Source organism: Aptenodytes patagonicus, chromosome 1, assembly GCF_965638725.1.
Source record: "Aptenodytes patagonicus chromosome 1, bAptPat1.pri.cur, whole genome shotgun sequence".
NCBI lineage: Eukaryota > Metazoa > Chordata > Aves > Sphenisciformes > Spheniscidae > Aptenodytes > Aptenodytes patagonicus.
Window position 1 is genome coordinate 207,430,210 of NC_134949.1, and position 27,828 is coordinate 207,458,037.

Genomic DNA, 27,828 nt, shown 5'->3' on the forward strand with positions numbered 1-27,828 from the left:
GTCCTGAGGTTTCGCACATGTGAGACCAGTGGCTCACCAAGGAAAAAGACTGTTTCACAAATTAAACATTATGGTTTTCTTTATGCACAAAATGTTTGCAAGCAAACCGCGATTTTAACAGACCTAGTTTGGGAAGCTGTGTTCGCAGCAAATTTCAGCTGTTTACTACAAATATTCCTTTGAGAAGTTAATACTTAAGGCTGCTTATCTAAGAGATATGATGCCTTATATCATAGTGTAATATTTCAATTTCTCACTGGCTAACCAAATTATTATGTATTTGCTTTTCTGGTCAATACAAATGTCATCACAAAATAAAACTACTCTGTGATTAAATAAATCAGTCTTTAGCTGAAGAAACGAATGCAACTTACTTCATCTGAACTTACCTGAATAATCATGTGAATGTAACTTACTGACAACATTATACATGGACAACTAATAACAAAATCATTGCTGAAATACTTTTTAATATGCTTTCCTTTAATACTCTACTAACTGGGAAAGAAGACAGGGAAGTCCTGACACGAGAAAGCTGTGATGGCCTCGAGGAGGTAAAGCACATTCTGATGGTGCATTGGCTCATAAAATCTTCATATCCATACCGCTCAAAGTACTCATCTTTAACCGCAGCCATTATGTGAATGTATCTCCCAAATGAGCTGTAGCGCTAACGGGTTAAGGGGTTGGCCATGATTGTACCTGCTTTGTGAAATAACTCCAGGTTGGATCTTGAAAAGCATAGATCAATAAAACTTTTATAGGTATCATCTGACAAATTTGTCGAAATGATACTTAGAGAGAATGCAAAAATGCCTAGAAAATAATGAGATGTTATGCTAATGTTCGACTAGCATGGTTTCTGTACAAGACAATCATGTTCCAGCAATCTCATAGCCTTAAATATTGTGTTAAAATGATGGAAAAGGGAGAGGTAATTTGTATTTATTTAGTCTTTTGGGAGACTGTTTAAGAAATTAAGTGGCCCTGAAATGAGAATTCAAATAATATAATAAAAAGGAAATGGTTAAAAATACAAAAACCTTAAAGAGATTTATGCTGTAACTGATAAAAATTATGAACAGGTGCTTCAAGGTTGTGCATTAATTTCATTATTGTTTGAGATATTACCATCTGGAAGGGGAAATATTAAATAAAAAATCTGCAGATTGTACAAGTAAATTAATTATTTAAAAAAAAAAAACAGGCCTAGGCCATAGTACTTAAGAGAAATTTAATAAGAATATATGAATGGACAACATGGTATCAAATGAAAATTCAATAGTGGCAAAACCAATATAATAAACACTAGAGACAAAGATGTAAACTATCCATACACCTTCAAAGGGACTAACTTAATTTGATCAGCTCAAGAAAAGCACCTGTGCATGAACATAGGCAGCTTATTGAATACCTCTGGTAAACATGCTGCATAGCCATGAAAGCATGTAAAATCTTACACTGGTCAGGGAATATATAATAATATTAAACAAATCTGTGGAGTATCTCCACGTGGCACCTTTCATCCAGTTCCATATCCTCACTCAAATTTTTCATTTTTGATGGAGGTGAAAAGAGCAAAATGAGAAGGGGCATTTTTGAGGGAGTCTACACGTTGCACTAATAACAGGAAACGTATTTGCACACAGGTTATGATGTAGCACAACTCTAAGCAAGTTTCTGAGGACAAAAATTTAAGAAACACAAAAGGATTAACTATGTGCAAGGATAGTAAAAGTTCACAAGTGCTGTTGTATATTTCTACACCCCAAAGTTAATACTAAAATGTCTTCTGTCTTTGGAAAGGATAGCTTATTCCAGGTCTATCTTCAACCATTAAAGATGTCCTCATACACTGAGGATATACGAGTCCGTAACTGCCAGCTGTTCCATTTACTTCCATCTTCCTCTTCAGCATTTCATTCTCACCACCTCTAGATAGAAGGTATACTATTAGATCTATATAAGGTCTAATCGCGAATGGGAATGCTTATGTACCTATGCATTTACTTTGAAGAACCAAAAAAACTACAGAGTTAAACCATTATTTTATTCCAGATTAATTTTTCTGGATTTCAAAAATGTTGTTCCATTGTTCCACAGAAAACTATTAGTTAAACTAGAGATGCTTAAGATTGTTAGAATGGAAACTATCAGAGAGAAAACTAGAATGGATTGTATTGGAAAGAAAATGGGAGGAGAGGATCTTGACTGAAAGCTTCTAGAGCCATAAAGAGCAATCCATTAGTAACTTTCCTCCCATTTTCTTGTCAGTGGCAGCTTACAGTAGCCATGAAGTAGGTCTAGTGTCTCAGCAGTGGAGTAAGTGTACCCTAGCTGGACTGATCAAAAGGGTGGACAGCACCTGAAACATATAAATGGCAAGCAAACAGTAGCAGTCACCCAGGACTGTTTGGCAACTTCCAGGGGAAAACCCCTGACTGGAATAACGTGAGGTATCTAGGGGAAAAACTGTGATCTTGCAATACCCCCCTGGAAAACCAGAGGGAAGCTGAGACTTGTCCATCAACCTCCCAGAACTAGAACACCAAGCCTGGGGGACCAAAGAAAAACCTAACCTAGGAAAAACAGCTTGAAAGATCTATTCCCTGGTTCCCCCATGCTGACATACCAGAGGTAGAGTGGCAGTAAAAGGATTAGCTGACCAGTTTCTTCAGCTAAAATCACAGAGTTGGCCACCAAGGTACCCACTTGCTACCCTGCCAAACCTCAAACCAGAGAAAGCAAAACAAGATCAGGGCTCTCACTGCTGATGGAGGGGCCGGCTGGGGAGGTCTCAGAGAGCTCCCACTAGGAAGGGCTGAGTAAATAACTCAAGTTGGGTACATAAATGGGATGGGGGTCTAACTTTGGAAAGAGTGGTTAATCTAAAATTTTTTCTACAGCTGCTTGAGACTTCCAAGGCCCTCCTGCAAGATGGAGAAAAATGGAATTTCTGTTCTGAATTTATTAGAAGGATTAGGAACTTCTCTTTAGTTGTTTATATGAATTGCCCTACACGGAGTTGATTCTAGCACTAAGACAATCTGCATGTAAGTCCCTGAGGGACTGATGATGAAAAACAGAGATGGTATTTCAGCCACATAGACTGCATTGCAAAGGGGCATGTTGAGGGCTGGAAAACCTATAAATAGGCCCAATTTTAATACTTTTACAAATGGCTTGAGAACAAAAAGTAGAGCATGTTAATGAAATTTGCAAATAGTATTCAGGCACATTCCATAAAAGATTATTAAAAGTACGGTAAAAGGAAGAACTAAATTACTTTGACGCATGGAATAATAGAAACAGCATGAAGTTTTTTTACTGTAAGACTTCTGAGATTAACACCCTAAAATTCCTGCTGTAATGTATGTATGTGTATCAGGTGATTTTGGGGTGACTAAGCCACTAAAATGATGTAGATGTGAAACTAGTGGAGGCAATTTTACAACTTTGGTCTATGCATTTCCAACAGAGCTTTTCCAACAGAAAAAGCAATGCCCTTGTAAAATGTAGTCTGGAGTATCACCATTCTGGTGATCATTTTTTGAGATAGATCAACTTGTGCTAGAACAGGAGAAGCACTATTTATGGGAAGGAACTCATGTATATGGGAAGAAAACTCTTCCAATTCTATATGAACTTACAAAATTAAGAATAAGGGCAACATAACTTTCTAAATATACCTAGAATAAACACAAGGAAGGAAGAAAATCTAATTGGGATAAAGAACAGTATCTATTCCTGTGCCAGCAAGCTAGCAGCAAATAGAGTGAAAGTAAATAAGCTGGAACTCAGAAAGATTTATAACTGAAAAGTCAAACTCAGGAATAGCTGTGATGATAAGAGATGTGAGAACAAGAAACTTAAGTCACCTTAGACACTATTAGCTTATGCATGGCTGCACGTGACTCTGCAATGTGAGGGGCTTAAACTTAGAACTGTAAGGCACTTCTCATTTATCATGTTCCTCTCATAGATGATATACAACTTTTTTCCCTGGTTGACTTCATTAGGCTGTCATAGATCTGGTCATACCAACTATCCAGATGGTCAGGACTAATCTCTGAGGCTAGCAACAAGGCTAGCAAATGTTTGGACTATCTGGTACAACTGGAGCTGCTAAAGGATCTTTCTAATGTCTCAACACACCAGGAAAATTAATACTAATTTTTTTCAATAAAACAGTCAAATCCACCTCAGACTAACAGAAAAGTTCATTTCTAACAGTGCAGTGTTGCAGTGTGTTGCAGGAGCCAGCAGCGAGGTGCAAAACAGAGGCAAGCCTTTCATCGGTTCAAAACCACGGTGATAGTGGTTATCCACCCTGGAAACACGGCAGGTAAAGAGTGATGCCCACAGTTCTTACTAACCCATCACCCAGGAATCTCCTTCTAAGGCACACTGTTATTTCTATCCATGCAACTCAAGGAAGGGGAGAAAGAAATCCTTTGAAAATCCTAGTTTACTCCGGAACCGCCAAAGCTGAAAAATCTCCTCATCCCTAGGATAAGCTCGGATAAGCACTGTACTCATTTGGTTTTCAGGGAGCTTGTGTAGGCTATAGACTCAAGCTGAAGCAGCAGATTGGTTCTATGTAATGACCGTTCTGTCTGTGTACCCCCAGCTATTAGACAATCTGTAACTGGCAGGGCAGTTGCTTTCTACTACTTGCCTCTTCTGTATATGGAACAGAAATACAGAGAAACTAAATGATGAGTCCTGTTGTGTATTTCTGCTGTGACTTCAGAAGTTAACCACCTTTAGATAGCCTGTCCAACTAACTACTGGACCTTTCTTTCTCTATTGCAATTGATTTCTTTACATGGTACACACCTATGGCAATTGTACAGAGGACAGCTCAGCTGAATTATTAGCTTGCTTTCCCCTGACTGCCTTCAAAATAGGAAATGGATAGATGATGAACCAACCTGCAATTACTCCACGGTATTTCTGCAGCCAGGAAGAAAACTTTCAGGCAAAAGTTTTCAGCTTGTGTCAGAGCTGCTTAAGGGAAAACCTTCAAAGTAGTATAGCAGCATTCCCAAATACTACAAGTAAAAAAGTGCATGCATGCATGTGTGTGTGTTTTAAGCTCCAAAGGCTTCCTTAGCACCTTCTTCCATGAGCTAGCACAGATGTTTCACCTATCAGCTTCTCCAAACCCCACTCTTCTGTACCTATGTAACACACAGGGAGCGTCAGACATCCAGATCAGGCCCATGAATTCCCCTAGCACTAAGCCGGTAAGGCTTACCTAAGGGTCTTGCTGAGGACTTCCACTTAGGTCCTCACTTTTTATGCAGGACCAGTGAGAACTTGGCTGTGGCTTGTAAGCTACTGAGAGGAAGGAAAAGCCACCTCCTAAGCAAAAGGCCTTGGGAATAAACTATTACGAGTAGGAAGCCCTTTGCAGGCATCTTTAGAGCACGGTCAGAACAGAACAATTTCAGAGGAGAGACTAAAGCATCAGTACTGTAGCCTATGCTAATCAAAAGAATGACTTAATCTTGAGTGAATGACACTTACATGAAACAAGTAAGTGTCTAGAGACAGTAGCCTAAAATACACTGGTGCTGCATTGATCCCTTTTAGGTTGGCAACTTTGCCTTCACAACAGTCTTGAGATGAAAGAGGCAGTAAGCTGGCAATCTGAGTTGGTGTTTTGTGTGCTTGAACATAGATATCTGCTGCATGAAGATTTTTAAGTGTTTGTTATAGACAAGATGAAACAGGCTAGCTTAAGCTATCGTCCTGCAATTTAGTGTACTGGTAAAGTGTTCCCAAATACCCCAGAAGACCATGGCAGAGGCAGCACAGAGGCTGTGTGAAGGAAAGCATACATGTTTTCCAAATACTTAGTGTAAGTTATTGCTGATAAACTTCCAAGTGTGAATTGTAAGCAACATGTTCTGGTCAACCAGTCATAAATCCTAAAGACAACTCTGAAGGTCAAAATAGCTAAACTTAGTGACTGTTATGTTCAGCTCCCCCTTTCTCGGTACACTGAAGTGCTAACCGACACAGTGGTTGCTAGACAAGCAGAGCCAGGAAGAAACGGAACATAAGCAGATACAAAACCAAATACAGCGGGTTTCCTGTAAAACAATTAATTCGCTCACTTGTTTTAAACAATGCTTAAGCTCTTACTATGTCAGCTTCAAATACAGGAATAAGTGTCACAAGATGCCAAAAGTCTAGATCTAGTAACTCTGTCCACCTAGCCTACATTTTTTTCTTCTACTGACATTTTGCCTCCTGGTGTCAATCGTATCTACCCCAATGTAGATACCTCTTCCCAGTTAACCTCACTTACAACACATTCCATTCCTAGTCAAACTCCATTCTTAACAAAACTGGGAACTTGAAATTAATTACTTGAATGACTAATCTAGCTTTGCAGCATTGTGTACTGTTGCTTTGTAAGAAATAAACTGAAGAGCCAATGTCTACTTCAGAGTGTGGACAACCTGAAGGAACTCTTCTTCAGATACCAAATAAGTTTATTTTTAATTACTCCAATGAAGCTCACATTGTCTTTACTTGCAGCTGTAGACCTTCAGTGCTGCTACAAATAGACACCAGAAATCAAGTCAAGATCCATAAAATAAGACACACAGCAAAAATATGAAGCCTGGTTTAAGCCCCTCACCAGAGCAATGCAAGAATGGGCAAAGACAGGTACTGTCCCATAATTCCTAGAATCTTCTTAATCATTTTCATTCATCCTGCATTTCCTCAACAAGAAAGGTAAGGTTCCTACTACGGACAAGCTGCTTCTCTCACAGACCTCTGATTTAGAGTTGGATCTTAATTTATTCATGAAAAAGACTTTGGGGAATAACAGGAAGAGTACCATTCTCTGCATCCTGAAGGAAAGCAGGAGTAAGGGAGTAATGGATGGTGATTGCAGAGACTTCAGCCAGAAGCAAAAGCTGTGAGGGGCCGGGGCATGCTCTGGAGGATGACATGTGCAGTCCAGTCACGCGTGAGAGCTGTGAGGGAAAAGATTGTTCTGACATCCTCTGTGAACATTAAGATGAATTGTCATTGAGAAGGGAAATCTGCAGGCTGCATGTGCTTTATCAAATCAAGTATGTATAAGCCTTCTCAGTTTATTAGTTCAAATGTGGCCAAACAGAAACTGATTATCAGGTATGGGAAGAGACACTTTCCAATCAAAATTTTGCTCTTTCTCAAACTTTAAACCCATTTTCCAAAAAAAGTGGCTTTCTGCAAAAGTCTCAATTCAATCTTTCAACTTTATTTTTCCCTGGCTTTGTTCTCAGAAGCAACTACCATTTTAGCCCAAGTGTATGTATTCTCTAAGCTTGTAACAGATACCTTCCACAGAAACCTATATTCCCAAAATTTTAAACTTTGCCCAACTTCAAAGGCAATGCAGAACTGGGCTCATAGTAGGAAGTACTGACCAACAGCACTGGGCGGTGCTACCAGACTTGCTTACAATAATTTTGGCAGAAGCTTTTCCTCAAGAGGGGAACAGTGACTAATGTGCCTATGTGACTTGACTGAAGCCATTTGTACAGAAATCTAGCCAGGGTGTCTGAAGGAATCAAGCAGAATTGTTTGAAGTGACCCTGTCAAGTAGTTCACACTGTTGGGAGATCTCCTGTGTCACTGGAGACGAGCATCACAGACTACCACAACTGCAACAGCTAGTACTGGAGCCACTACTCTGAACAGACTTCTGCTAGGGGCTGGTGAAAAGCCAGCAATAAATCAGAAAGTATTGCAGGAATTTACTGCAGAATTTATTTGTAATTTATTGCAGGATTTGTTGCAGAAATCCAGCCAGTGAAGGTAGATGTTAGGAAAAAGGTGCCTGGGAAAGAACACAAACTGGACGTCCTGGGCAGAGAAATGAGGTCTACTGAAAAAATAAGTGGAGGCTACGTGGGAAGAGATCTCTTGAATGCATTAGGGAAACAGTCTTAAGAACACCAGGAAATCAAGAATAGGAAATAAATCAAGATGCACGTCCTGACAGGAGAAGATGGTTTCAAAAGCTTCTACCTAACCAATGATGAAAGATTAATTCCTCCAAAGCTTGCCCCTTGCAAGCTCGCAATTGTCATTGTGCTTTCATACTAGTGATCCACTTCCCTACTGACTTTGATTTCCTTATCTCATCTAACTTACTGCTCAGTCACTTCTATTTCCTTGCCTTAGACTTTGTCAGATGCTCCTGACTACAACAGATCTTTCCTAGTGTTATTGTGTGCGTGCATAGGACTGTCTGATTAACACACATTTAAACCAAACCAAAACAAAAAACCTAATCCATGACTGTTTTACTACCAGCTGTTGGCTCATTTTCCTTAACATTTTAATCTTTAGCCAAAACTGGCACTAATTGGATGTTTTCAGCTGTGGAAGAACACAAGCTAGAGAAGGACTGCTAGAGCAGGAAGCGCAGGCTCCACTACTTGACAACACTCTTTCTGGCAGCGAGTCCAAAAGCTTTGAACTATTTTAAGAGTATTAACACCACAAAAGAGGGAAGCGTTAAGGAAGAATGTGATGCATCTTTTTTAGCCAACAGCAGAAATAGCTTCAGCATTCACTCTGACAAGATAAACGAACAATCAGCTTTTCTAAGACTAGCCAAGAGAACATTAAGATTGTAATATAGCTGAGAGAAAATGTGACTACTTGAACATGTTCATTTTTACTGCAGATTACTCCACTCAGTCCTTCCACTGGAAATGAGGGCAAGATGCACCTGATGATGATATGGTAAAATGCAAGATTTTGTCTGCACGTATTGTATACATTTGTGAAAAAAGAGTGGATTTAATGAACATGCTACTTTTAAGTATGCTCAAATAGACAGACAACTTTAGGGGGAGAAGGGAAAGATACAGATTAGTCAAACCACTATGCCTATTCAGGGAACTGATGGATGGATCCTAAGGTGTCACACCTTACCTGAGATGGAATAACCAACACAGCGGTATAGACTGAGGACTGACCGAAAAATGAACCTGGAGGTCCTGGTGGACTGTGTCACGGACAACAAGAGCAGGGCCACTCCATGAGGGCGGATAAGCTGGGAACCGAGGCTGACCACAGGACAGGCAGGGCAGTGCCCTCACCAACCAGGGTGCAGTTCCATAGGATTTGGTCAGGGCTGGGTTGGTGACAGGTCCTCTTGAGAGTCCAAGACAAGTCGAGATGATGAGCCAGGTCCAGTGTCCAGCCAGAAAGTCCAGCCAGGAACAGCAGAAGACAGAGTCAGAGACAAGGTCCATGCAGGAGAAAGGGTTGGAGACAAGGCTATATATTACATAGGTCCATCCAGGAAGGCCAACTGATAAGCCAAGACAACAGGAAACAGGACTTGGCACATGTAAACCTACAGTACTGCACATGCTAAAGTCCCAGGTGAGGGTGTGAGGGCAATTAAGGCCCAGTCATGCACTTTACTTGGCCCTGACCAATACCAAGCCAAACACAAGTGAGCAGAACGCCACAGCAGTGAGCAAAGCTACCTTTATAAAAGACATACTAGGTTGTTTTTCCAGGTGTGAAGCCAGTAGATCAAGAGAATTACTAGTCCTCTTTACTCAGCACTTGTTAGATCATGTCTGGAAAACCACATCACACTTTGGGCCCGCCAGTATGAGAAAGAAGTTGACAAATTGCAGTGGGTGCAGCTGAGGGCAATCAAGATGGTGACGGGGTAGGAGCACATGCCCTGTGAGGAGAGGCTGATGGAACTGGGTTCAGTCAGAAGGCTTGAAGGGGAACCCAAGAGCTTCCTTCCAGTACCTGAGATTATCAAGAAAATGGAGCAAAACTCCCTACTGAGGTGCATGGCAGCAGGATGAAAGGCAATAGTCACATGTGGAGGTTCTGATTAAGGGGAAAAACTTTCACTGTGACAACAATCAAGTATTGGCACAGGTTGCCCAGACAAGTTGTGCACTTTCCATTCTTGGAGGTTTTCAAGACCCTGCTGGACAAAGCCCTAAGCAACTTGGTCAGAAGGCTAAAGAAGCAGAAGGTTGGTCTAGAGACCTCTTGAGCCCCCCAACCTAAACAATACTATTCTATTTCTATTGCTCCCATGGCTATTCAAGCGTGCTGCTGAACACACAAGGAGAATGAAGGACCTTTGAGCATGCTGAAGAAGTTGTTGAAGAATCTCATTTTGAATACAAGCTACAAGTACAGAAATACTCAACTGAAGTAGTCCTTTACTGAACACAGAATTCTTTAAAAAAGCTTTTTTCATACACTTCAGGTTTTTTTGACATTACCTCTTGTACACAAACTTCTAAGTCTTTAGCTCTTGTTTTGCTGTTCTTTAGAGTAAGACTCATTATACATCGCACTGTTTGCCCAATAAACACACTTCAGGACTTAAGTGTGTTGTCACACTTCCAATACCTTCGAACTCCTCCATCTCTGACCGTTGGTTCAGTTTTCCTGATACTCACCTCTCCTTTCAGTGCAGCCCTGCTGATCTCCCCACATTCTTCAACTGTGTAGTTGAACGTTACCCTGAAATACATTTAATGTTTTAGCATGAATTACATTACCTCCTAGGTAAACCACAAAATCAATCTTTTACATGGTTCTATTGCTACTTCTAATCTTGTCTAGTAGTGAGCACTGCCATGCCCCCTTCAGCATTGAAAGCTGTCATTTCTTGGGAGAAAAATACTTGCATTCTTCTTTTGAATAGGAAAGTTGTATTTCTTGCTGTCATCCCACTTCCTTGATCCTTTCTTCTGCCTTTGGCTATTACATTGTATCACCTGCATGGAAACATTGCACATTTACACTCAGTTTATGTGAACAGTCCGTGAGCATTCAAGACTCCTCTATCAGCCTGCTCAGTTAGGTGATGTGTTCCAAACTTTGCGTAAGTTCAGCACGAGAGGTCAGATAATGTCTTCTCAAGGTTGGGAGATACATGGTTGGAAACACCTGACTGCTGTTAAGAGTAGAGTGGTCTAGAAGTATCTGGGGAACAAAATAGCCAATGCTGCTCAGTAGTCCACACTGTGAGGGACTTACTCTGAAGGAGATCTAGCCTGGTCCTATGCACTGAATACTCCTTGGCAGTTGCAGATCTTCCAATTTAGTTTCATCTAAAAGTATCAAAGCTCCAAGTCTGCTCCAGTGTGCAAACTGAAGTGGAAACCATTAGATTTGTTTAAAAGGCAAACTCCTAAACCAAAATGAAATGCCAGTGAAGGCACAATCCCAGAGTCCTTTCGCTCCTACAGGTGTACAACAATGTTCTCTCCAGCGTATTTTTCAGAGGTGACGCTGTCTTGTAACTCACATCCAATAACGTGAAGTGAGCTCCAGATGGAGTTATGTGGAAAAAAATGCATTTTAGATCCGTTTTAAACCTTGGCTGGTTTTTTTTTTGTCTGCCATTAAGCAGTTCCATTTGGAAAGACGCCAGCCACCTTCTCCACTCCCCACCACTTTCTAAGCTGCATTTTAAAAACCAGTCCTTCTCATCCCACTAAAAATCTGCAAGCACCCCTAAACACAAGACACCGCATGCAGCTAACGCCCGCGGTCTCACCAACGCCCGACTTCGCCGGTACGCACTAGGAAACGCGACCGAACCGGCCAGCACCCAAACAAGGCTCACGCTCCGGCCTCACCCTGCCCTCCCGACGCTACCACCTCAGCCAGTTTTCCCTGAGCCGCCCGGGAGGCCTTGCAGCGCTCCTCCGCCCACACGCGGGCCCCGGCAGGTGCGGCGGCCTCCAACCGGCGGCGGGCGGCGGCGGGCCCCGCCCCGGGGCTCCGCAGGTCCCGCCGCGTGCGCGGGGCCCGCCCCGGAGGCGGGCGGGGGGGAGGGAGGGGAGGAAGGTGCGCGGCGCACAGGGGTGGGGGCTGTCTCCGGCGGCGCCGCGCGGCCCCCCTGGCTGACGGCTCGGCGCTCACGCTACGGCGGCGCCGCCGCTTCGCCTCCGCGCCGGGGCCGGGCCGCGCCGCGCCGCGCCCGGGATTGGCTGCGCGGCCGCCTCGTCCCAGAATGCAGCGCATGGCGCGTCATTGAAGAGAGACCATGATGGCGGCGGCCGCGGCGGCGGGGGGGGCCCCCGAGGTGATCGCCCAGCTGGAGAACGCGGCCAAAGTGCTGATGGTGAGGCGGGCGGCGGCACGCGCCGCGCCCGGAGCGGCGCCTCGCGGCGGGGGCGCCCGCGCCGGCCCCCTCCCCCCTCCCCGCCTCGGCTCCCGCCGCCCGCGGAGCCTCCCGCCGCCCTCGCCCCTCAGGCGAGGGGCTCGGGGCGCAGCCCGCCGGGGCGCGGCGCCTTCGCCGCCCCCTCCCCGCCCCCTCCCGCTCCCCGGCCGGCCTCCCCCTCCGCGGGCGGCCGCCGCCGCGCCGGCTCGTCCCTGTCACCCCGTAGCCGGGCTCGGCCCCCGCCGCGCGCGGCGCGCTGGTCCTCCATGTGCCGCCCGCTCTCCGCCGCCCCGGGCAGGCTGCCCGAGCTCCCCGCCCCGGCGGGGTGTCCCGTCCCGTACCCCCACGCCCCGAGCCTCCGCACCGCCATTGTCCACCGCGGTAACCCGCGCCGAAGTTGCCGGTGAGCAACTCTCCCTCCCGGCGGCGGGGGCCGGGGCCCCCGGGGCGCCTCCCGCGGCAGCGGCGGGGCGGTGGGAGGTTGTGTCCGGTCACCGGCCCAACGCGGGCAATGGGGCACCGTCGGCAGCGTGGAGGCGACCGCAGAAGTGCCGCGAACCGCGGGCTGAGCGCCGCTCGTTTCCAGAGTTTTCCTTTCAGTGGAGGAGCACGGAGCGGCCGGAGGCGCACGGTGCTGCTGCGTTCGAGCAAAGCGATCAGTGGTGCTTCGCGCCCTGATCTTTTTATTACCAGTTAACTGTTCGTGCTGACTGTGAATGGGTTGTGTATTATTTTCCACGATTGCATGGAAAAGAAAGTCCGCACGGCAAAGATCAGAATTGCGGTGGAACTCGATGGCTGTAGCGACTGTTGATGTTAAAACATCCTAGTCACACATCCTTGTAAAAGTTTTTTGTTCCTTTGAATGAAAAGCTGTATATTGTCCTGTGTCGTTTACAGGTCTTACTTGCAGATCTTCTAAAAATGGCTAGCTTAAAGCCTTCCCCACAAAATTTATCTTACCAAATGTGATTCCAACAGAAATAAAGTTTGTAAGTTGTCAATATTAAAGGGGTTTCAAAAGAACCAAGCAAATAGTAGGTAAGTTTGCCTTGTACTGGTAATTGATCAATGACCAGAGACTGACTGTGAGTTTAATGTCTAGCTGAAGTGGCCTGACTTTAAAGTGACAGGCAATTAGCTTTACTGGGTGTCCTCATCAAAATGCTTGTATGTTACTCCTTGTGAAATCAAAGCCTGAAAAACGTTGACTATGTTTCCAAACAGGAAAGTAAAGGTGGATAGCTTAGCAAAAAGCACTAATCCGTTTAGAAAAAAACTTCTCAAAGTATGCAAACAGTGATGCATTTTAAGCTTTGAGTTGCTTTTGATTCATGTGTGCCTTTGCAAAACATAACTGTGTAGATTATTGGATGTTCTCGTAATGTCTGCGTATCTCAGTTTTAAAAATAGTGCAGTTGCTGTAATTACCAGAAGTGTTTGACTGCGTAGGGGAAATATGTAATAAGTATTATTATGAGACGGAACACGTGTGTGGAAGGAAGCTGGTGGTTAGGTAGTTTTCAGTATCAAACTGATAGCACATGGAGTGGCATGTCCAAAGTTTTGCATCTGTGCTAGAAAACTTAACGTTACTTGTGTTGGCAGTTTCCCTAGCCTAGCCCCGCTGCCATAGAGAGGGAAATGCAACTTAATGTGGAATTGAAGTAAATAAGAATGTTAATACAGTGAAAAGATACAAGCCTTTTATGGTAATGTTTGTGCTTCTGTTGAAGAATAGGTGCTAAACTTGCTGGTAAAACTAAGTCTCAGAGCTGTAAGCACCTGATTGTTAGGATCCTTGTTGAATTTCTAGCTTCCTCTCTCCCTCCAGCCTCTGCCAGTATGAAAGCTGACTTGTTGCGGTCATTAGCTTTTTCTTGTTCTTCTTTTTTCTTTTCCACAGCTGCTCTTGGAAGTCTGATAGACAACACTGAACTGACAATAATTAGTTAGATGGCTCTTCCTGAGGAAGCTGCATAAAACAGAGATATTTACTAAAGCTATCCGTGATGCTAAGGACCCAGAATCAGGCTTTAAGCTGGTTTGGCTTTAGAATAGCTGTGAGAACTGCTTAGGGTTATTGCTCTGTGTTTCTTCTTCTCAAGCCAGGTCTTTGGAGTGATGAAGGAGAGGAGGAGTGCAGCTTGCCGTGTATGCTGCTTTACAAAGGTGGATGTGAGACCTCAGAGACTGAAAGGGTTATGTGCTCTGCTCCTGTTCTTTCTCACTAGCAACTGTGCAAAAAACAAGGGCTGAATCGTGTTTCAGGACTGCACATGTACAGTGGTGATCTTAATTTAATTTAGCCGGAGGACTACACTGTTTGGTAAAATCTGGTAAAATGTCTACTTGGGGATGAGGGCAAGAAGTAACTGTGTGTGGCAGTTGGAAGGTGTGAACTGATCAAGCAAACTGGTGGGATCACTTAGAAAGGTATTTATGTAAAAATCTGAGTACTTGGGGGAGGGTGGTGAACCTGGTGCTAATAATGGAGGTCATGAGTAGAGGCTGGCACCTTGCAGTGGAGCCATAGGTGAAGCGATGGGAAAGGACAGAGCTGTGAATGGTCTGACAATAGATGGCAGCAAGTTTTAACTGGGCAGGGAGTGCTGGAGGGATTCAGCGAGGTTTTCTTGTGGCAGCTGAGACAGTAGCAATCTGTGCAAAATACAGTTGGCTAGGGAGGCATCAAAGGTGGTGTGACATATCTGAGGATGGAGCAGGGAGCAGTGGTGGTTTATGTGATATTTGTCTTGATTTCAAACTGAAATACTGAGCCTTGGCAGAGAATAACGGACTAGAGGAGTTCAGACATGCTAATAAAAAAACCTGAATGTTTTTAATTAACTTTCCTTGAGGGTGAGTATGGTTTACTGTGAGCTCTCCCTCAATAAGTATTTTCATTGTGGGGGGGTTTTTTATTGCTCTCAATTAGTTGAGTTTTCCTTTGGAAAACTACTTTTTATATGTCAGATAAGAGATACGTTAGTTCTGATCTCATAAATTGCTGATCTTTATGGACTCTCTAAACCATGGTGTGCAGTGTATGAAAACTGGGAAGATTCAATCTGTTCTCTCACCAAGCTCCTCTACAGCTGTATAGAAATGCTTTTCCTTTGTTACCAGTAGCGCCTTTCAACAGATTCTAAGTAGCCCATGTTCAAAAGACTTAGTTTGGAAAATGATTGACATTTGGTATAAGTTGAAGAGTTGTTATAAAAGATGAAGTTTGAGTTGTCATTAGCTGCCAAATATGACTTTGAATGCTGGTCCTGTGACAGTTTTCTTTGCTGTGTGTAATAGTATTTGCTATATTAAAAAGTACTCGCTTTTTGGGTACTTAATTACTTTGCAATAAATCTAATGGTGTTTACTTGAAGTAAGGTCCCCATAACGCCTTGTAACTTAAAACATAAAATGCTGTGTGGTCATTCAGTGCCAGAGGCTGATATACACCTTTGACCTGTGTGACTTTGGCTTGGTGAAGACCGTATACCAGCATCTGTGTGAACCGAATGAATTTACTGCTCCTCCATTTCCAGCTGGCATGGCAGCCCCTAATCAAATGTATATGGTTCTTATCTATTATGTTCTGTTTAGCTCAGGTGGTAATTAATGCCGAATATAACTAGTAGCGCTGTTTTAATAACTGTCTTCATGGATGAGAGAAGATGTAGGTTGTATTATTAAGGAAAGAAATGTAAATGTCATCCCATAGGTGAGAGGATGAAGTAGGAAACGTGTAAGACTGTTTAGTTATTGCCGTGAGTTTATTAAAGCAGGCTGAAATTTTTTAGCGTATGATGTTTTGTGACACCTAAATCTAAATTCACAGGTTATAGCTTGTTCCCCCCGCCCCCCTCCAAAAAGGGGTGCTTTGTTCCTACCTGCAGCTCCATTTTTTCCCTTGTGATCCTGTGCTAAACGTATTAATATTGCTGAGATGACATAGAAATTAAACAAGGGAATGGATTTCTGTCAAGTTAGCAAGACGAATTGTCTATCTGTGCAGCCATTTAAGTTGCAGAGCTAGCATGGGGGGGCTGAAATTAGATTGCTGGACATGTACAGGGCTGGTCTGCCCCTGTGAGCAGTGGTGAGCTGTCAGGTTGGCTCAAGTGTATCATATACCTTCACTGTACAATTTACTTGTAATTCAGACTGTCCTGATATTAGAATGTCAGACTTTTCTCAGAGGTGCGCAGTGAAAAGACAAGAGGTTACAAGTTTCAGAAAGGGAAATTCCAGCTGGAGAGAAGGTAAAAAAAAAACCAACAAAACAAACCACAGTAAGTGTGGTTGGTGAAGGCAGTGGAGCAGGCTACCTGGAGAGGCTATGGGATCTCCCATCTTTGGAGGTATTTAAAACTTGACTGAATGAGGCCCTGAACAACCTGATCTAACTTTGAAACGAGTTCTCTTTTGGGCAGGGGACTTAGCGAAGTGAGGTCCAGAGGTCCCTGTCATCCCAAGCTATTCTACACGGTATAGGTCTGGGTAGCATTAACAGGTTAAAGAACAGTAGGGCAAAGGCTTTTGCAGAAGAATTCCCGTCTTTAAAAGTTTGTAAATGTTCTCGTTTCACTGTGGTCTGTTTTGGGCATGGTGGGCAATTCACACATTACTATCTTCTCAGGGTACTACTTAGTTTGTGGCTTATCCTGCCCTTCTGAGGGAGGTTTCAGGCTAAAGTTGGGTGGTCTGACACTGGTTATACAAACTTCTCTTTCAGATGTTGAAATAAGCTTATACAATAAGAGCATAAGGGAGCACATTTGTATCCTTAAAATTCAAGAACAAATTGTTTATATCATCTACCCTGACAATTTGTATGGTTGGCTTTTTTTTTTGACCTGCCTTTCTTGGAGTTCAGGGCCATGACAATCCTTCTTCCATGAGGAAGTTCAGTTTCTCGTTGCAGCCTGTCTTCATTGCAGGGCAGTTTTTCAGACTGTGAAGCATGAGTAATAGTAAGGGTGAAAGGAAGAGATGGACTAGCTCTGATTTTGTTATGGCAGGTTACCTGTTGGAAGAAACCAGACAAATGAATCATTCCAATGCTGAGAAGATTTGTTGAAGTCCTCCAAGTCATCATCCAGCAAAATAAGCTGGATGTGTGCTATATTATGGCTGGATTAGACCAAACATCTGCCCAGCTGAGTTCTGTTTCCAGTGGTGGCCTCTAGCTGCTGCTTTAGAGAAAGGGTCTAAAAAATAAGGATAATCCTTTCACTAGTACACACTTTACCTTATTTGAATTAGCAATTTCAAGAGCTCGAGGTAGCATCATTGTGTTTAATGATTGTTGATCAACTTTTCTTCCACAAATGCGTCCAGTTGTTTCTGGAATGCATTTATATTTTTTATTTTCTTAGTTTTTATATCTTATGCGTCTGGCAGTAATGAGGTTCACAGGTGTTTTTGGAAAAAAACCCAACATTATGTTTTTTGAGAGAAACCTGCTGTTTGATGATTTCATTCATTCTTGAATTATGAGAAATACCAGATCATTGTTCTGTTTTTTCTTCTACGGTATACTTTGTGATTGTTATAGCTCTCTATCGTATTGTGTCCTCCAGTCATCTGTTAGCTAAACTGAAGGGTCTTGTCAGTTTTTCATGTGGGAGATTCCTCGTACATCCCCTGTACTCCTCTGTAGCTTTTTAGATTTATGATACTGTTTTTGAGATGGACTAACCAGAACTGCATTCTTTTCTGATGTGGGTACATGAGGATTTTAGATGGTTGTAAATTTTTGGTATTCTTCTGTATTCCTTTCATAATAGTACTTAACACTGTGCTTTTCTTTATTACTTCAGAGCAGCAAGGTGATGTTTTCAGAGGACTATGCCCAAGCAGTCCGGATCTTTTTCTGGAGCAGTACTAAGTTACTTAGAGTCATCATGTGTATGTATAGTTTTTCCTCCTTTTGCTTAAGAACTGGTATGGTTGGTGCATTTTACAGGCAGACGGTTCAGATTACAGCTTGGGAGATAAGTACGTGCAGTGCAAGGCATGCTAATGAAACTTACCTGGGAGCTGAGAACAAATGTGCGTGGAGCATACCCAAAGCACACGGTACTAAGGGTGAGGAGTTGAGAATAGGAATATGAGGATTGATACAGATTCTGATATCTTTGAAAAGCAAACATAGCATCTGATGAAATGAAAATCTGGTCAAACGGGATTCTTCACGCTTAGAGTTTATTTCCCCTGATTGTTTCACAGAGGGAGTATTCATCTTTGAATCAAGATGATGTTTCACACTCATTTGACATGTCACTGTTGCATTGGCATATTTCTATATTTTGTTCTGAGTCGTCAAAGAAAATACTGTCTGCTCCTAGATTCGTCCGCTGGGGAGCTTCGTTAGTCCGTAACTCCATCTGGATAATAATTCTTCAGGCACTACCTACTGCTGTCTTCCCTTTAACCTGCTTCCTAAGAGTATTATTGTTGTTATGCTAATCTGTGTTCATTAGTTAATTAACAGCTTTCCATATGGAAGGGTGGAAGAAATCCTCTTGATTATTAAGTTGAGCTGATTCTGTCACAAGCAACTAAGTAATATATTCATGTTCATAGATTTCTGACACTATTTGGATACTAAAAAGTCTGTCTGGATTAGGTATACATAAGATCTCCACTTCTGTGTCCTGGCTTGATGTAGGGGTGGAATTCTGGATTTTGGTGATCATGTCCTTTTCCGTTTTACTAGGGGAAAATGTATTCTTTGTATCTATCTCCTTTCCTGCTTTCCAGGTTTCCTTGGCTTCCCTGGCACAAAACAAGGTGGAACTCATGCCTGTGTTGGGGCAGTGACCTGGTAAAGGGAATGCAGTAACACCTGGAGCAATTTTGATGCATAGTGGGGTGTAGGAGTGGCATAAAACCACATAAGTACTGGGAGATGCGGCATAGAAGGGAGGGTGTCAGATCTGAGCTGTAGGAGACACTGATGCGGGTCTTTAGTTCTTTTTCATCCCTTTAAAGTCTGTCTAAAACATCCTGTTGAATAGGGAGTAGTTCGAACAGGGAGTTTAAGAAATGGGGGAAAGCTGGCAGGAGGATATATTTTAAGTAGTCCCTATTCTTTCTCTTCCTTGCCTCCCAAAAAGGAAAACCCCACACTTCCCTACTTCTGAGACTTAACGATGAGTGGCAGCTGTACAGTGCTGCCTTTGGCTCTACCAAAACATAGAGTGGTAGCGCACCCACCTGAGTGGCTGCATGGTGAACTGGATTGGGAAGTGGATGCAAGAGGAAAAGATTTTTTTAATTCTGGTAATTTTTACTATGTTGCATTATAAACAATTTTGCTACCTTGACTGAGATGAAAAAGCTTGCCTAGGCTCCTAAAAGAAACTTTGGTCAAATTATGCTGTTAAACCACTTAGGAAGTAGCAGACATAATTCACTTTATCTTTAGATCAAGACTGATTTTTTTTTTAATGGAAAATACACTTAAAGTTATTTGGATTAATATAGGACCAAGTGAATGAAGTTATATTGCTTTTGTTACTCTAGAAGTCAGATAAGTTGGCTTAGTCATGCCTACCAAATTCAAAATTTACAGAACTATAAAAGTGAACATGAAGAAAGGCTGAAGATATGCCATGGTTTGTGCTGAAATTACAAATTTCAGTATTTATCCTCACACAGTCCAGCTGTGCAGCTGTGCAAAATGGTAGAGGCACAGCTGTAGTAGTGTTGAAAATAAGCCTTATGCCAGGGTCTCTTGAAAGCTTTGTATAATTAATTTGTGGCTGTGAAATCAGTAAAGTGCATAAAGGTGTTTTGCCATGGAAGTTTACTGTTTATGATGGTGGTCCCTGGGATTTCAAAAGGCTTGGCGAAGGTGACAAACATCTGCAGTCCCAGGCTTGTAAGCATGACGCAGACATAGGCTATGTTTTTACAGAAGCCTAAACCAGCCTAACAGTGAGTGGCTGAGGAAAAGCATTACTTGTCTTTTTGCTGGATTGATTAACTGCTAGTTTAGTGAGCTGGACTGGCTTACGGAAAGACCTGCCAGTTGCCAAAGCTAGCACGTGATAATGTTAATAATGTGCGTCTAGGAGTGGAGTGGAATTAGCATGGTTGGAAGGAGAGGAGGAAGGTCTCCATCACTGCATTGCCTCCCCGGGAATCACAGCCTTGGAGTTCTGGAGAGGCAGCCCCTGTTCACTACTATTAGACCAGGATCCTGTTGTGACAAAGGAAAAGAATAATACCAGCATCCTTCTCGAATGTGTTTCAAAATCTGCTCATGGGATGAGCTGCAGAAAATTTACATGATATTTGTCTTTTTGTGTACTTTACTGAAGTATTCTGTTTTCCTGGTAAGAGTGGACTGTAATGCTTAGAGTGCTGGTGTTTTTGGGGGGGTGCTGTAGTATGGAATTAAGGCTGTACTGGAGTGGGTGGTATATTCCTTGACTTTATATTTCCAGTTTTTCAGAAATGGGTAACTTGATAGCTTTTAAGACATCAAGAGGTGGTTGAGCCATGTTCAATCAGTTCTTCAGGCTGCTTTGGAAGGACCTTGAATTTGATTCTTTCACATCACAAGTAAATATCCTGGCCACGGATGTTTTTGCTCCAACAACAGGTGAAGGAGGACAGAGGTAGTTCGTAGAATTCACAAAACAGGTTGCAGCATCATTAACATAGAATCTGAAGATCCAGTAGTTGGGTGTACTCCAGAGGCTGGTGCATTGGCCTGTGCCACAGGGCATCGGTAGCTCTGGGACTTAAGCATTGGTTTGTACAAAGATCAATGGTGCAATTGGATGACAACCAACATTGAGTTATACCATCCTTTATTGTTATAAAACAATATTCCAACTATTGTTAATTGTGGCATCAGTAACGATATGCAAACAGTATCAAAGCTAATACAACAGCAGAAACAGTTGTACAAACACAAACCACACTGGCTCATTTATGCACTCGTTGATGAGTTACTGCAGAACTGCCACCTTTCTGTCACATGGCAGCACAAGAGAAGTCATACCTCCATGCACCACCTGGCTGGGGACAAGGGAGGGTTCCCACACTGGTGATGTGGGGCAAGCGTCATCAATCTGGGGTCCTCTCTGGACCAGGATCTACATGTGTAGCTTCTCTGCCTTGGGCACGCGGCGAAGGCAGGGTCCTCTTCTCTTTTTGCTGATTTTGTCTGGCTCTGCAAATAGGTGGTCTTCAGGGTTTTGGAATGAACTTCCCCAAACTCGATCTGCCACAGCTTGTGCTTGTATCGGTGGTCTTGGCATCACATGGGCCCTTCAGTCAGTTCCTCATTCATCTTGCCATGACTTTACCCAGGCATCGTTGGCACTGGCAGACCCTGCCTGCCTGCTGTGGGTTTCACCTTACAACTCAGTTTCTTCTTACGTTACACCCCTTGTCTTAAAGCTACATTTTACACACTTGTCACTGGTAGATTTCAGAGGACTCCTCCACAGCATCTCTGTGTATATATGTGTATACAGTAACTGGAGATCCCCAGATGGGAGACTGGATCTGTATCTCTGTTGCAACAGGGCTGCAGCCCTGGGAGGGGGAAAATATGTTCCCCCTTGCAGCTACAGATGCTGGTTTGATATTAGGTGCCTTAAAGCTGAGTTTATGTGGTTTTAAAGCAGTGGCTGAAAAGCATTACTTTAAGATTTCACTGATCTTATATGCAAACAGAGCTTTGGGTGTTTTCTGCACTGACCATAGTTTTGGGTTTGTTTTTTTTTTGTTAGGGTCTTAACCATTCACATTTAGCTTAGCTCTATCATCTCTTCAGTCACTGACTTCTACTATTTGCTTTGCTAATAAAGTTGCTGCTATTTGACTTTTCTATCAACCATGCTTTTTTGGTAGCTTCCCAGATGGCTGAAGTCTTGCATCTTTACTGAGAAAATGTGCAAATAGGTTTACAAAACACGTACACTCCTCTCTGGTGAAGGAATCATGAATAGCACTTTCCTTACCTGCCAACAACAGCAACAGAAGCCCAACCGAAAAAACAAACATGCTTCTTTCTGTGAGAATTAGGGAGGCTTAGCTGCAAGGCCTTTATTTGTGAGGTTGTTCTAAGTGGGATTAAGAACAGATGTTGGGTAGCTTCCGGATAATGAATTGTTTAGTGGGAAATATGTAAATATTAAATTCTAATATAAAGAGAAATGACAATATTGTTACTGGAGCTGTTCTCCTGTTCATGTTACAATAACATTCCCTCTAACAGTGCTAAGAATAAAATATATAATTACGACCACATTTCTTCACAATCATTTTTCAGTAAGTATGTGGAGCCCTGTGACTGTTCAGAGCTTGAGACTTTGCTAGTTTATGCAGGTTCTTGGAGTGAACACTGGCACTTAACTTTAAAGGAGTCTTAAAAATTGCCTCTTCTAAACAAAACCCCAAAATATGTGTATGTGGAATAAAAAAAAAATAGTTTTCTTCATGAAAGAAATGCTTTTTAGAAGAGGATCTCTCAAAATACGGATCGTGTGCCTGCTCCTTTGTATATTGGAGGATGAATACAGAGATGTAACTTCTTTGGTAATGTGGTTCAGGCTGTTTCTGCAAGAGCGGAACAAATTAGTGAAACAAGGTAAAAGTAAATGACATCCTACCTTCTCAAGTATGTACGATTCTAGATATATTTTTGCCATTTCCCAGTAATGGGCAAAGTGTTAGGGAAAGGAGCTTTTTCTGGATGTTAAGTGAAGGTCCAGAATTTTTCCTGGTTTTGAGTGAAAGAAGTTATTCACTTTACAAAATCATTTTCAGTTTCACAATTCCTCTTGGCTTCCTTATCCTGCAGGCTGGCTTAGGTGATGAACTTCCTCCTCTGGCCTCTATTCTGTTGCTCTTTTTTTGCTAAATCTTGATTTCATGTACCCTGTAGTTACATTTCTGTTTGCTTACATGATTCAGGTATTGTGTTTCGTGTGTATTTTACTTGTGTCTGTCTGTAAGTTTCCATTGATGTGCTAACAGCTAAAAGCCGTTAATAAAGGTAGGTGTTCTAGGCCGTGCCGTTCTGAAAGCCAAAGGAGTTTTCCACGTCAAATTTAGATAAACTTTGAACACTTAAAAAAATTCCTTATCTCGTTTTTAATCAACTCCTTCCAAATAACTATGCTGGGACAAAATGGTTTTGAAATTTTAGCAAGATTGATGGAGGAGGAAGTGCTAAAACCTGATTTTTGGCAGGGAAGCTGGCTGCCCAGTGTGCCTGCCTTTCTTCATTAGCTTGGTGAGAGGAAACGCTTTTGTGATAGGAGGCAAAGCCTAAAACTCTCAGAAACTAAAACACATCATTATCTCAGTTTAAATCTTTCATGGAGTGATGATCTTCAACTTCTGTGTTGGGGGGTGTGTGTGACGCGGATGGGGGGGTTACCCATGTAATGTCCTACTCCATCTGCACGTGCTTACTGTAGAAGGCTACCTGTAAGTAAGAATAATGCCGCCCCTGCAACAATGGGTGGTTATAGCTGTAGTTTCAGCAAGTTTAATTTGAAATTGGACAATAGGAAAAAATAGATACTACAAGATACTTCTTCACATAGGGATGACATTAAAGTTTCTCTTGCAGTAGGAGAGTGGTTGCTGACAGTATTTGATGTGCAATGAGCCTGATAAATAGGTTGTATATCACCTACATCGCAGCTTGTGAGCTTTGGAAGATGAGTATGGCCATTACCAGCATTATTATGATCTGTCTAGCAGAAGAGGGGTCACAACAGCTCTTCCTTGACTTAAAACTTTGTCTTGAAATTCACTGTCACAGTCCTGGCTTTTTTTGTTAAGCTGTCCCTATACTGTCTCATAGGTACAGAAATGGACAATATCGAGATGAGCTACTTGAATCTTGTGATCGAGTTGTGATTGTGATTTCAGGGGCTGTGGATGGGCTAGGGTCCATTCTCTTGCTGGAGAACCAGGACCTGTCATGGAGATAGTCCACCCTGCAGTGGAGGCTGCGGTGTGTGTTGATGCTGAGACTCCTGTCCTTCCCGCCCTCTAGGATAACAGAGTTGGGGCCTGAACTTGGGACCCATTTATCTTCCATGCCTCCTTGCGGGGGAAAGAGAGAAGCACCTGTAGTTGGTAGGAGCTGAGGGAAAAGTTTGGTTCGTTTCCACCAACCCTTCTCCTCCTTGCTGCAGGATGAGGAGGCCAAGTTCACTCCAGCTCCAGAAGAATGGTCAGAGGAAGGAAGCAGGAGAGCAGGACTAGAGGCTAGTGCAAGTGCAGTTGTAGTAACAGCACTTTATGACTTTTTGTATCCTTTAGTAACATATATTTTTAGGGTTCCTGTGCTACTGCAGTAGTGATGTTTCATTCCCGCTGAAGTCAAAGCAAGCTGATTTTATTTGTTAACATGAAATGGTTTAAAAGGATTTGGAACAATGAGGTTTTCTAACTGTTCTGTGTAGTTATGATGTTTTTCTTATCTTTGTCCTTCTCTTCTGTATTGAGTCGCACTTGCTCTGTCTTGACTGACCTTTCTCTGGTCTGCATGGGTTGACTTCTTGTTGCTTTGTAGGATCTTACTGACTTCAAGCGACTGTGCATGGATTTGCCCATTGCCATCAGCCAGGTGTTTTACAGAAAGTACTTTGCTAAACAGAACTGCCTGTCGGACCTTGCTTGTGCTTTGAAATGTTAGAAGAGTGAATGTGGAGATTAGGAAATAAAGTTTTATTTAAGGGTCTGAACTGTAACCTCGTGTCAGCATTCATCCTCTGGCTGTCCACAGCCAGACTACTGTAAGCTAAATATCCATTATAGGACATTTTTCAAATTTATCTGTTGTCAGTGTGCTTAAACCAATGTCCGAACTGCAGTTAACAGAGGAAACAGTAACAAATAGGTATAAAGTGCACATAATTTTCCAAAGCATTTTGTCTTCACTGCTGTGTTACGCTGTATCCTGGTTTTCATTGCCTAAACTTACAGAAGTGAAAGACTACTAAAGTTTAGACTGAATTTTCTTGGAACCAATTTGAAACATTTTCTTGACCCAGAGATTATAAAGAAAGCATTAAGATGTAGAAAGAAAACCAGATCTTGATGGTAGCGTACGTAAGGCCTGTGGATTGTAGTGTATGTAGTGTCTGTGATAATTGTGTGTGCTGCTATTGCGATTACTTTATATGGGTCTCTGTGAGTTTGGTCTAGTACTGACAAGTTTAAACTTGTAACTCATGGGATATGCAGAATTTCCCATGCAGAATTCAGTCACTTTTCCAAATTCTGCTGGAGCAATCCTCCATGGGGTGGATAGAGTCTGGGCTGATCCTGTTCACCCAATACTTCCAGAAGGTTGGCATGAGTCAATGTACTGTTAGTTGAGTTGAATTTGTGGATTTTCTTGTTGAGCAGTGTGCACAGTGGTCAGAAAAGAGAAAGTCCTAAATGAATCCTGTGAGGAGACTGACAACAGTCAGAGCTGATAGTGGATGAACAGCTCACATAGATGCATAGACCAGCTACAGACATCCATTTCTCAATGTCCTACCACAGCTAACTGAGGGCTATGCCTTCATCATCCTTGATTCTTTTCTCTTGCTCCTCTATGGTCCTGCTTCCATGAACAAAGACTCCACTCCACCTTCCTCCCTTTTGCCTTTCAAGTCCTACCCGCTCTTCTTCAAGCAGCAGGTCTTGGGTACCTGCGTTGACGCTGAGAAGCAGATGTGAACAGTGGAAGTGGTGTCCTCGTGCAGCGAGGACAGTTCCTCTGCAAACTGGTTACCACGAATCATGTATCTGAAGTGTATTGTGCACATAAATGAATGGTAATTTCAGTGGAGAACCTGTAATAATCTATATTTGGGGGTCAAATTGTTAGTAGAGAAGTAAAATCTCGGTAGTTTTTGTTGCTTATCTTGGAGAGGAAGTCTTACCTCACAAAACATTTTGATGTCGATGGTACTGATTTACTTTGACTTTCTAGTCAACTAATGTGTGTATATATAGTATCTTACCCATTTCAAAACTGAGAATAGATCTTATCGCAAACCACAATTTATCTCCTGTTTTACTTGAAAAAGACTTAATATTAAGTACTTCATCTCCAAAATACAAAGTAAAATCTGATATGAAGAAAAAAGTCTCTTTTTCCCTATTGTTAAGTCTCTGCATGAAAGCAAGACATGAGCGAGTAGATGTGTAGGAGGTAATTCTTCCAGCAGTCACGCATTTCTTCCAAATATATACTGAAAAATACTAGGCACTCTGAGGTTTAAATAATTCAAATAATCATTACTTTTGGGAAAGATTTTTTTTTTCTTAAACAAAGTTTTTGTTCAGAAAGTCTTAAATCTCCAGCACGTTGTCTCTATTGCAGGTCTGGTCGGAAGCCATCTATTGCATCTTTCTTGCCAATCTTCAAAAATAATCTTGAGTATCTTTTAAATTGGAAGATGAGTTACTGCTGTAATTTAAATAATTATTTCAAAAAGTAAGTGCAAAGGAAGTAATTGGAACATAGTTGAAGTTGTTTATTATACTAGTGAGGTTTTCTGTAGTAACTTAGCTATTACTCAAGGCTCTGGCAGTCGTGTAACAACAGATCTGAATCGGATGGCAGAAGCTGCTATCGATACCAGTTGTCTAAACTGCCTTCTGGCCTGGTGCCCGAGGCAGGAATGTCTGATCCACTTCTGAAGCAGTTGCCAAACACTGTAGAGCTGAGCATTTTCATGTAGCTTGAATTGTTGGCTGGTGGCATCTGCTTCATGAGTGGATCAGACATCCGTGTGTTGTTAGGTATCAGCGTTTGCTAGATAAGTAGGGTGAATAGCTGAGAACGAAAGTGTGTCTAATCATCCAGTTCTCTGTGTCTGACCCCTGTATTTGTTCTCTTTTATTAGGTGTTTTAATAAGGCAAGTGACAGTTATTCAATGTGCTATGATATGCTGTAGGAAAAAGCTTATTTAGAACACTTGAAAAGTGTTACTGGTAAAACTGGGATGGAAACTCGTTATGGCTCAACTCCACAGAAGTCAGGGTAATGCAGTCTTGGGGCGTGTTGCTTGACGTGACTTTGGTAGAGTTAAACTTGGAATCTCCTTATTCTGAGAATCTGATTCTTTTGTATAACTCACCTATATAGCAGAACTGTGCTGGGGAGTAATTCTCTTAGGTGTTTTTTGTTATTTAAGATACAGATACCTGTTTTTAGGGGGTTTTGAGCATCTTAGTAGAAGAGCACAGTAAGTTAAAATTTCATGACTTTTGATTATTTAGGTATGTTGCAGCTACAGCAATTGCTTACATGGATAGAGTAATATATTAACAGCCAAAAACTCCCCCACCAGCACACGCAGAAGGGAGCGGGGAGGCCAATAATACAGAAGAATGGATGGTTGCAAAGGCAAGGACCAGAAGGAGGAAGAGACTTCCCCCAAAGCCTGAGGTGCCCTTGCAGAACCGCTTCACTGCTCTGCAGGCCGAAGAGGAAAGTCCTGTCACACCAGGAGAAGCGCTGGAGCTGAGTAATGCAGCCCGATCTGTCCCCCGTATAACAACCAGCGCAACTAAGAAAAGGCGATGGGTGATAGTAGTAGGCGACTCTCTTCTGAGAGGTACGGAGGCACCCATTTGCCGACCAGACGCACTCTCT

General features: G+C 42.6%; 1 protein-coding gene and 1 long non-coding RNA gene across 3 annotated transcripts in view; one reads left to right on the top strand and one right to left on the bottom strand.

Annotated features, from left to right (window-relative positions):
- Positions 1–1,220: 1,220 nt before the first annotated feature.
- On the bottom strand, positions 1,221–11,718 carry LOC143155515 (uncharacterized). Of its 2 annotated transcripts, none has more exons than XR_012994430.1 (4): positions 11,658–11,718; positions 10,701–10,790; positions 10,470–10,533; positions 1,221–1,934 (listed from the first exon to the last, which is right to left on the bottom strand). It is a non-coding gene; the product is annotated as an uncharacterized LOC143155515 (long non-coding RNA). The 2 variants fall into 2 exon arrangements; XR_012994431.1 differs by lacking the exon at positions 1,221–1,934 and adding an exon at positions 6,942–6,998.
- A 349-nt stretch (positions 11,719–12,067) lies between these two features.
- XPO4 (exportin 4) overlaps positions 12,068–27,828 on the top strand; it is an 84,688-nt gene continuing 68,927 nt past the window's right edge. The window contains exon 1 of the mRNA XM_076328114.1: positions 12,068–12,145. Coding sequence (XP_076184229.1) covers positions 12,068–12,145 — 78 coding nt within the window. The remainder of the gene's footprint in view (positions 12,146–27,828) is intronic.